This window comes from Orbicella franksi, chromosome 14 (genome assembly GCF_964199315.1).
Source record: "Orbicella franksi chromosome 14, jaOrbFran1.1, whole genome shotgun sequence".
NCBI lineage: Eukaryota > Metazoa > Cnidaria > Anthozoa > Scleractinia > Merulinidae > Orbicella > Orbicella franksi.
Genome location: NC_138158.1, coordinates 21,621,313 through 21,632,677, shown reverse-complemented (window position 1 = coordinate 21,632,677; position 11,365 = coordinate 21,621,313). Strand labels below are relative to the sequence as shown.

The 11,365-nt window shown below is 38.0% G+C and overlaps 1 protein-coding gene across 1 annotated transcript; it reads left to right on the top strand.

Moving 5' to 3' along the window:
- Positions 1-4,713: 4,713 nt before the first annotated feature.
- Positions 4,714-5,424, top strand: LOC145467302 (uncharacterized). Its single transcript, XM_081450844.1, has one exon. It carries the CDS (start codon positions 4,714-4,716, stop codon positions 5,422-5,424), a length of 711 nt encoding a protein of 236 aa, XP_081306970.1.
- The last annotated feature ends 5,941 nt before the right edge of the window (positions 5,425-11,365 follow it).

The following is an 11,365-nucleotide window of genomic DNA, read 5'->3' as shown; positions in this document are numbered from 1 at the left end:
TGTTTTCATGAAGAAACAAAATAAAGCGTTGTAAAGAAAACTGTTCAGATAACTGCTTTCTAATTCGCTTCTAACACGTTTTTTCAATTTTCACAATGCCCAAATACGCATGGCTGGATTGTCGGAGGCCGATTATACAAAGATTTTGTAAAATAGCCACTAGACCCTTTGCCTGCCATGTTTTTTTTGTTCTACTCAATTGGGTATTTCCGTTGGGGTCAAACAATGCTAAAAACAAAGTCAAATTCTATAGCTATATTGTTTTCCTTTAGGTTTAGTAGACAGCAGAGGGCCAAGATATGCATAATTAACTATCGTTAAGCTAAGAGGCAATTATTAAAATATCAAAATTTGCTACTTTTGGTGAAATAAGCAAATACGTTCAAAAGAGGTACCGTTTTAAGGCTGGGGGATATAAAAAAGAAAGGGTGTAGGCATTTTAAGAACTGAAGTATAGACAAGAGTATGGAAAACTACCATTTAGTTATTCAATAGGCCCTTTCAAAACATCTCGAACAATTGCGGCTAACCGCTGAGTGCCCCAGTAAGTATCATGAGGGGCTAGTCGAGCTTTTAGAAAAGGGATGTTCCGTACTTAGTTCTGTAGATATTGTCTCAAATCATGCAGATAGTTTGCCGCAAAGAAATGGAACGAGCTAATAAAATTAAATGATATTAGAACTGAAATAGGCACTGATGAAGTGAACAACAAATTCGATCGCTTAAGTTTGACTGATATCGGAAATTATTGCTATTTGATTCTCTAGATTTTCAGTTCTCTGCGTTTACAGTTTTATACGATCAATTATTGTACATTTTTAGTTTTAATTTCTAGAATATACTAGGGCAGTGTATTGCCTGTAAACTAGCTAGTTAGCTAAGCGTAAACGTATCGTATCGTACCCTACCCCCAACCCACCCCTCTTACACCCCCCAAGGGGTTAGTCACGTACTGAAGAAAAGGCATGCCCGAAACGTTTCTCTCAAGGTTCATTTCTAGTTTCAAGTTATGACTGAAGAATAAGCAGAATTAACCTAGATTTATAACTTGAGGTTTTAGTCCGTTTGCTCTCCAAACCCTTTACAAAGTCGCAAGCGACATTAGCTGACCACAGTTTATTGTAAGATAAGATAAGATAAGATAAGATAAGATAAGATAAGATAAGATAATTTTATTTATACACGGTTTTTCCATCAGCCTGAGTCAACAAAATTATTGGACTATCTATCTATCTGCCTAACTACAATAGAAATTAATGACAACGATTTAAATTTTAAAAAAATCTGCTTTTCATGGAGGCCGTGTCTAAAAATTTACTTAAAGTTAAGATATTACTTTAAACTGTGGCGACTTAATTTAGATTTGAAATCGGTCAGTGAGGATGCTTGTCTTAGGTCTATAGGTAAGTTGTTCCACAACTGAGCTCCGCTGCACGAAAAACTTCTCTTATGATAATTAGTTCGAGGCTGTGGAAGAACTAATTTGTTTTCGGTATTCTTCAAACGATAAGCACTTACGTTGTCACAATATACGAATCCGGATCTCAGATAATCAGGTGTCATACCATTTAATGCTTTATACATTAGGATAGACTTCCGTTCCAATCTTTGATAGTAAAGTCTTCGCCACCCTAGTGCCCGGAACAGATCATCCAAATTATCTTCTTTGATACCGAAGCGGCATAATTCTTTCTTGGTGACTATAATTCTATGTAAGAATTTGTAATGGAATTCTTTTAATTTATTTTCTCTGCAAATCTGTTTTGCCAAAATTGAAGATATGTTGCCATTCGCTGGAATTTAATTCATAGTATTACTCCATTTTTTCGAGCCGGTAGGAAATGAATAATTTACCTTTTTATTTAGTAGCCAGTAGAAATCCTTTGCCTTTGTTTTCTGTAAATCGATGGCAATATTTTCGGCTAAATGAATCTTAGTATTATGATTTCCTAAATAATTTTCTTTAAGAGGTTTGTGTTGATTACATGCCTTAGTGACTAATGCTTTCGGAATAGCATCAATTACTTGATAAAAATTTAGGAAATTAGTTCTAAAGTCACATTTGCTTTGAAACTCTTGAAAGGAAAGAAGTTGTCCATTTTCATTAAGTAGTCTTTAATACAGTAATTCCTTTGGAAAACCATTCCCGAAGAAAGAAGGGTTTCCCTCCTATTAAAATAGCTTTATTGTTGAAAAGGATTGTTTCTTGCCCCTGTTCATATACTTGTACTGAGATTTAATTTCAAAAAAAAGGATAGAATGTCCTTGTAGAAAGCTGGCAATTTAGGATCTAAATATTTTGTGTCATAGTTACATCTGAGCAGAAAATTTAATCCTCCAAGTTTTTTTAAAAAATAGTCTGGTTTCGATTTCCAATTATGGCTGTCGGGATTTAAAAGTCTTGGGATCCAGGCAAGTCTTAATGCCTTTATCATTATATCGACATCAGTCATACGAATTCCGCCTTTATCATAGTATTGATAAATACTTTCTCTCTTAATTTTGCCTTTTTTGTTGTTCCAAAGGAAACCGAATAACTTATTTTTGATGGCATATCTGATTTCATTTGGGACATTGACATTAGACGATGGATAGACTATTTGTGATAGCCCGAGCGATTTAATGATCAAAACTTTACCCAACAGGGTCAAATTTCTTGCTTTCCATAAATCTAGTTTTGTCTGTAATTTCTGAATTTTTAAATCGAAATTAAAGTGCTTGTTCTTGTTTTCATCATAGGAGAAGTATACCCCTAAGATTTTAACAGGTTGGTTTACCCATTCTAATTGTAATGGCTTGGTTTTGTTCGTTGACCACTTTCTTAACCATATCGCGTCAGTCTTTTTCACGTTTAATTTTAAACCGAGATGGCACCAAATCTACTGACCGTGTTACGAGCGTGTTCTACAGAAGTAACATCTGCCAAGAATAGGTTAGTGTCATCTGCAAATTGACTTATTTTAACCTCGTTTCCAAATAAATTAATCCCTTTGATTTCGACTGTCTGACGAAGTCTGTTCGATAAGTTTCGGCCCCAAGTCAGTGAAGAGATACGGGTAAAGCGGACAGCCTTGTCTGACCCCCCTTGTCGGTTTAAACCAGTTGGTGGCGAAACCATTATTCATTACTGCGCTTTCAATATTAGCATAAAAGATTCTAACCCACTTCTTAACATTCTCACCAAAATTGAAAAGCTCTAATATCTTCTCTACGAACTGCCATTCCAAAGTGTCAAAAGCTTTTTTAAAATCCAATGACGCCAAATTCCCCCTTTTTCTCCGCCATGGTGTACTCCATTACATCGTTTATCAATCGTATATCCTCTCCAATATAACGACCTTTCATAAATCCAGTTTGATCAGAGTGCACTAGTTTTGGAAGTACAGTCTCTATTCTTTTAGCCAAAGTTTTAGATGCGATCATATAGTCTATGTTGAGTAAAGTTATAGGTCTCCAATTCTGTAGGTCTAATAAATCGGAATCTTCCTTGGGTATCAGAGTAATAACGCCTCTCCGCTGTGAAATGGAGAGTTCTCCAACTTCAAAGGCTTGGTTTAGACTGTTTATGAGATCAGTTCCTACTAGATCGAAGAAGTGTTTATAGAACTCAGTGGTAAATCCATCTTCGCCCGGAGATTTATTGTCTTCGAATGTTTCTAACACCTTCTTACATTCTTCCAAAGTGAAAAGCCCTTCCAGTTCGTTCTTTTCTTCGTTATCAAGCTTTGAAATTTCAATATCCCCAATAAATTCATCAAAATCCACTTGGGACACGTTTGTTTTGGAGCTGTATAAATCTTCGTAACATTTCTCTATTGTTTCTAAAATTTTATCTTTTTCCTTTATTATTTCGTTATCGTCTGTTTGGAGTTCGGTAATTGTTTTCCTGCATGTTGTGATTTCGTTTTTCTAAATTGAAGAGGTATTTGGTCGGTCGCTCTCCTTTCTCTACGCATCGACATTTAGATCGAAAGTTTGTTTGCTTTTCTACTTTAAGGCTCTCGTATTCATGTAAAATATCATCTATGTTTGATAAATTATCACTGTTACATATTTTATAATCAAGCTCTTCCAATTGTTTAGAAATTTCAGATTCCCGCTTAAAAGCATCTCTAGCTTTTCTTTTCGCAATTCGCGAAAGACACGAGTTTGATAAACCTGCGAGCCAGCGAGCCATGCGAGCCAAGGGGCGAGCCATGCGAGTCATGCGAGTCATGCGAGCCACAGTACAAATGTTAAGAATTTTTATGTTACATTTATATTCGTATGAGAACAAGAGCAAGAGCAACGGAACTAGATGAATAAGATCGCAATATTAAATTCTTGCAGCGACTACACAAACCGTCACTAAGGACGTTTTTTGAATTAGCCAATCAGAACAAAAACAAGAGCAACGGAACAAGATGAATAAGATCGCAAAACATGTATTAAATTCTTGCAGCGACTACACAAACCGTCACCAAGACGTTTTTTGAATTGGCCAATCAGAAGCCAAGCTGAAAAAATCAAATAGCTACAAATACCTCACAATGCACGGAAAGCCGATAAGGGTACCACAACTGTCATAATGAACAGAACAGATAAATTCAACGAGGGTCAAGTCCAACTTGATGATATACATACCGACCCTTCGACAAACCTATGGTTGACACCAAGGCCAAAAAAGTTCATCGATTGATTCGATCACTACTTCAAGAAGGCCACATAGACGAAATGACGGCCAAATGGCTCTTCCTTACGCCCGACCCTCCGCGAATACCAGTGTTTTACACACTTACAAAGATTCACAAACCGACACCTGTCGGTAGACCTATTATATCAGGGTGTGACGGCCCTACAGAAAGGATCTCATCTTTTGCTGACCACCTTCTTCAGCCGATAGCACAGAGACAAGCCTCGTATCTTAAAGATACAGCAGACTTTCTTAACTTCATCGAGAAGACTAAACTGCCTAAGAACACCATTCTTGTCTCAATGGACGTCACCAGCCTCTACACAAACATACCACAGGAAGAGGGTATTACCACAGTATGCGAAGCATACGAGGAGTTTTATCACGAGAACCCTCCAATTCCTAGGTATTTAAGAGAAATGCTCACTCTGATTTTACAAGAAAACTCGTTCCAATTCAGTGGAAAAGATTACCTCCAAACTCATGGAACAGCCATGAGAACGAAAATGGCCGTAGCTTCTGCTAACATATTCATGGCCAAAATAGAAATAGAAACACTCAGACAAAGGAACACGAAACCCATCTTTTGGAAAAGATTCATCGATGACGTCATATCTATGTGGAACACAAGTAAAGACAAAATAAGAGATTTCCTTCTAACGGCAAACAGTTTTCACCCAACGATCAAATTCACGGCTGAAATCTCAGAAACAGAAACTACGTTCTACGTTCTACACATAACAAAAATATGAAACAAAGAAAAAAATTCGTCCAACTCAGGGCAGCCATTACTATGACGCAAGACTTGGCACGATGTACAGATGTTTAGAGCATTTTTCATATTTGACGCACTAACAATAGTTCTGGCAACCGAAGCGAGATTAAGACTTCAATTTGAGGCACTTTTGTAGATAAATTTAAAATTAATTTCCCAGGGAAAGAGAGAGTACCCTAGGAGCGAGGTTGTACCGTTTATACTCGTCCCCAGGGTCATCTCCGCTTTCAAGATGGCGAGCGGGCGGTTTATAGCGGTAGTTTAATTTAATGATAGTCGGGCGCTAGATGTTTCTTGGTGAAATGATCGACGACCTCCCAGACCGATCGAAGAAAAAAAAAATACTCGCAAAAATGGCTCGCGTGGCTCGCATGGATCGCTGGCTCGCAGATTTAGCAGACCCGAAAGACACGGCCGGTGTGGTCGCGAATTTCCATTTTAATTAATTCCCATGCTAATCTTTTGTCCTTCAAAGACTCGTATTTCTCACGTATTCGAGGAATTAATTTACAGATTTCACCTGTTTAATTTTTTTCCTTCAATAGGGTGTCATTAAACTTCCAAAATCCTGGTCCTCTTGGCGAGTTGTTTGACCATGATAAACAAAGATGAACTTTTTGTGATCCGGAGCTAATGAAGCCTTAATGCCGGTACTTTTGACGTGTTTTGAAAGTTGCGATTAAAATAAAATTCAATTTAGACTTAACATTTAAGGCTTTGGACACGTAGGAATAAGTGTTCAAATTTGGGTAGCGAGCTCTTTGTATATCTATTAAATCAAAAATTTCCATTGTCATCAAAAGTAAATGCCTGAATTGTGTTGGTTTCCACGGTGTTCCACCTTTTTTATCTTTTTTTGTTAATATGCAGTTCCAATCACCTCCAACAATGAGGTTGGTCAATTCAGATTTATCAATGATGCAATTATTCTATTCTTGGATAAATTGTAATTGCTCCGATGGATTGTTTGGTACGTAGATATTGCAGAGTGAAACTTTCTGCCCATTTATATTGACTGTAATGAGAACAATTCTTCCTGAATTGTTACTAAAAGAGTATTGTACATTACAGCTTATTGAAGGGTCTATTAATATGCAAGTGCCTTTGCTGTGTCTAGACCAATGGGAGAAATACATTTTGTCTCCCCATTCGTTTTGCCAGATTGTTTCGTCTTTTAGTTCAGAGTAAGTTTCCTGAAGAACGTAAATGCTTGCCTTTTGATCTTTAATTTTAAATATGAAAAGATGCTCCTTCTCTTCGCTTGGTCGCGTATTCCGCTTACGTTGAGTGAGATGACTTTGCACATTAAGTTATTTTGCATTGGAATGTAATTGTGTAGTTTGGAAAAACAGACACACACACCCAAAAAAAACTAGACGCTTAGCTGCGTGTACCCAGACAGTCTTTATATTGAGAAGCAATAGCTATATTGCAATTGAGCTAAATGTTCTGCATTTGAAGTTGTACGAAATTCGATCGAATTGACGTGCTTAAGCTATTCTGCTTTTGATTGCATTTCTTGGAATCGATTAATAACTTATTACTCGTTTGCAAGTCTTTAGGGTGTGAAATGAGTCAAGGTCTTTATATCAACCTATAAACGTTTCAGTCTATTTTCCTTAGCCTTTGTCGTTGTTATTTGCGTTTCTCAAGCAAGCGAGACATTTTGAATTTCATAGTTATGGCGATGCGTGACATAGACCTACGAACGCGGTTGTCGAAATCATATACTTATCTCGTGATTTTGAGCCCATTTAGAAGTTAACGTATTAGGAAAAGTGCTTATGTAAATGCTTGTTTGTTCAGTACAGATAATCAGTCGCCTAGATAGCCGAAGTAAGTTCCAGATGTTTCCACAATATTTTCCGGCCGCAATGTAGGCGTACCGCGGAGGTACACCAACATGGCGGTTCCATACTGGTCTCTGTAAATTTGTGCAAAATATTTCGACGAATATCTGAGCTTGGGAAAACGTACAGACCTAAAATTCGAGGAGTGTCATCTTTATTAATCTCCTATAACATCACAATTTCTTGATTTTATCCACTAAATGGTTTTCGAATAAATTTTTTATTGCGTCAGGATTGCGTGCAAGCCAAGAATTGTTTTGCTGGGGTCACTGACATACATTAGTTTCTTTCAGCTTAAATGTACAATAATTCGCTACATGAGTTTCACTCTTGATAAGACACATAACTCTGTTACAAGCAAATAACGAGAGAATATCGTTTAGTTCGAGATTTTATCTTTATTATACTTTACGAAGTTTCTCAGAGCATTTTACTTAGATGTACTCGAACAGATAAATTCGTAAACAAATTCTCTAACCTTTCTGCTCTTGTTGCTCAGACGTTCTTGAGCTCGTGCCGGGATTCTGCTTGGTTTACGATCACGTCTGAAAATACGAAGACGCTTCTGGAGATGCTTTTTATCAAGTTGAAGAGTTGATAGCCCCGGTTGATGGCTCCTTTGGTATAACATGATTCATGATTTACTCAAAATGTTCGCTCGTAAATTGATCTCTCGTAAGGCTTGCAGCGACCCGTTCCGAAAACGCTTAACGTCCTTTAGTGTTGGTCTACCTTGAACGGTGTGTTCGTTTGTATGTGATTTCATCGCCCTAGAAATCATGGAATCCGTGCTAACTTTTCTCGACGACAACCTCTGTAAATTCCATGTGCTGTACGCGTGCATAGGTGGCGCACGCGCTTTAGAGACCAGACGGCGATTTGTGACTGAACGCGGAAAAAAAAAACGGAGCCGAAATTTAAACCCAGGCCTCACTGCCTGGGCAATAAAAATAACAACAAACGCTAGTTCCACTAAATAAACTAAAGAAAAATTAAAGAGATTAAGCTTCTCGCCACGCTTTCTTAGACCACCTTGAGACTTCCCTCATTTATTAATTACATAGTTCCAGTACTGGTCGCAACCTATACCAGCAATCTATATTGGCCCAGCTATCTGTAGCTTCGATAAGTGCCGTGAGCGTGGAATGCAAAGACCGAAAACCAGATTGATGGTACGAGAGAAAGTTGTTTTTAGTTAAATAATGATATAGCTGATCGTAGATTATCCGTTCAAAGACTTTGGCTTTGTATTCGCATGACCTACCATTAGACCCCTTTTTTTGGACATGCATATTCTCACGTACCAATTTAAATGTACTCATCTGAAAACAACATTAAATTTTCATTGTGTTTTATTAATGTCGCAGCCTTAATTATAGTTCTCTTTTCTATCCCCTCGAAACGTGCTACGCAATGTCATTTAATTTTCGAATTTTTTGCCACAGTCGACTTCCGATGATAACAATATTTTGCTGTGACAATTCGGCGCCAAGTTAATTGTTACAGTAAAAGAACTTAGCTTGCAGTCACGTTGTATACATTAACAACTCTTACTGAAATACATCGACACAGCCTGGAAACTGCGCTGTGATGTTTTCCCTCGGTTGGCTGTATAACGTAATCTGATCTTGTGAAAACGTTTGCAAAATTGTGATGTGACTTGTGGCAAGAAGCTAAGAATTAATTTCTTTTCAAAGTAGCGGTCTCGTATCTTGAATTTCCGCCTCAAAATCCCGGGGGGTACTCCCCAAAGTATTTGGTGGGGCTTACGGCCCAAAATTTGAAAACTGTGACCTATTTCAGACCAAAATCTGTGATTTTCCATACCCTATTGCAGACTTGAACGAATAATACCCCATTCAAGCCCTCTAAAGTTAGTACACGGTTCTAAAATATGACCGCAGTTAGCTAGCCATGAACGCCTCCCGTTTGAGTAAACATTTGAGAAGGGCTAAAAGTTTGTCAATGTTGATCATGAATGCAGAAAAAAAAGTTCCTTGAAAACAGAATACTCAATGCCAAGCCAGAGTGAAAAATATATCCTATTTCAGACCAAAACCGCTCAAAAATCCATGCCCTTTAGGGCCGCACATACCTACACGGTATATAAAGTGTACCGCGCCCCCCGGGATTAAGATATTCAGGACCCAGGATTGTATGGGCGTTTATGTTGAGATTGAGTCATTCGCGACTAAATATCAAATGCACATACACATTTTAGGCTAAGTTGACTGATGTCCAATTTTACCGTGGAGTGGTAACGACATAGAGGAATTATTTGGCTGCAAATAACAGAGAGTTGGCTACATTCACCTCCTGCTCGTTAGCATACGCCATTCCTACCTGCACAAGCTCAGAAGTCCAGATGCTTCTCCGTTAATCAGCCATGGAATGGTAGATAATAAAGAATGGGTTTTCTTTATTGCTGCGGAGCGAGCGTAGCGAGCGAGCAGCAACATAATTAGGATTTAAGAAGAATATATAGAAGGAAGTACGAATTCTCGAATTCATCACTTTTTACCAGAATGCATTGCATTTAACCAGAGTGCACTGCGCCACTTTCTACCAGAGTGCGTTGCGCCACGAACAACACGAGGACGTCGAGCCGTCGTCCTTTTCGCGTGGATTCCATTCAGAAAGATTAGTAGCTATGTTTTGCTCTGATTTACCTGTAAACGATGCATGTGAAGGAGATTGTCCGTCACTTTCACCACTCTTGCTTTTAATTTGTTCTTAATGCAGTAGGTGAAAGTTTGTAAATCTGGACGATCAATTTTTAAACTTGTCATTTCTTAGCAGTCTCGCCTCCTTGGCAGAATTCTTAAATGAAGAGAAATCGTCGCTACTAAAGCTTGTAGAATAATTAAAACAAACGAAAATTGTAGAACACGCTAATTTCGTATATGCTGCGATCTATTCCTTTTGATCCAAACAGGAATTTAATAAGCTAAAGCTTTAGCATTTTCACACATATACATAAGCATATATTTCACTGCTGATCATACAGATAAGGAGAATGATTACGTGTTAGAAATGATCCCACATGTCCATATATATAGCTGTAATAAACACCTAGATATCAAGCCTTGATTACAAGAATATTATGACTTTTTATAATGACTTTCTAGGTGTCCGTATATATTCCTTATGGACTGCATTGCTTGCGTTCCCAGACAAGCGAAGAGTTTGATTCTCGCCTGCTGGTCGCGCTAAAATTGGAGCAAGAGCAAAATCTCGACGGAAAAAGATTTTTCGATCGTATAGTAACGCTTGCTACGTCGGATACGTTGCTTAAAATTTGCTCTCAACTAAAAAGTTTAAAAATAGTGTTTGCACAACGTAAGCCTGGCGGGAAATTGACCGATTGATAGCGCGATTGAAGAGAAACGTTCTGTTTACGTAGAGTAGTGCTCTTAAAAATAATTGAAATTTAAATTTAAAGCGACATGTTTTATGTCTTGTAAACTGCGCGCTTTTTATAGCGACAAAGCAAAGACAAGGCTTCGTTTGAGCAGTAGTACCACGCCATTAGCCAGGTCATTCTTTCGCCATGTTTGTTGTAGCTGTGAGGTCATTATGTATTTTATCTCCAAATCATCGAGAAGATGGTATATTATTACGACTGCAAATATATCAATGAACCTGATTTTGCATCATTGACAAAAAACGTGGGCTCGGCAAAAACTCCTCCGCCTCGGAAACGAAGTCGGTGGCCCGGATAACTCCCTCACTTGAGCAAAAATTCTCTCTCTTGCATGGTCACTCGTACCAGTTCCAAAACTCGTCATCCGGGAAAAAAAAAAACTTTTAATAGGCGATTGTAAATCATTTGGTTAGCCGTTTGACCGTCGATCACTAAGCCTAGACCAGATTGTAGAACGAATATAATTTCAGTCCTGGGAAACTGAGTTTCAATGCGTATGTGTTTGAGCAAGTTTCAAACAAGGCGAGAAAAACGAGTTTCTCTCTACGAGATTCGCACTTATAACCGGGAAATATTCAGACAGGCTTGAATTCAGTCAATAATCGCTTGAATGTCAGACTAATAAATTATCATACACATAAAAA

What these genes read in the sequence shown, in the direction of transcription:
- LOC145467302 (XM_081450844.1), top strand. Translation starts at nt 4,714, where the DNA reads ATGACGGCCAAATGGCTCTTCCTTACGCCCGACCCTCCGCGAATACCA.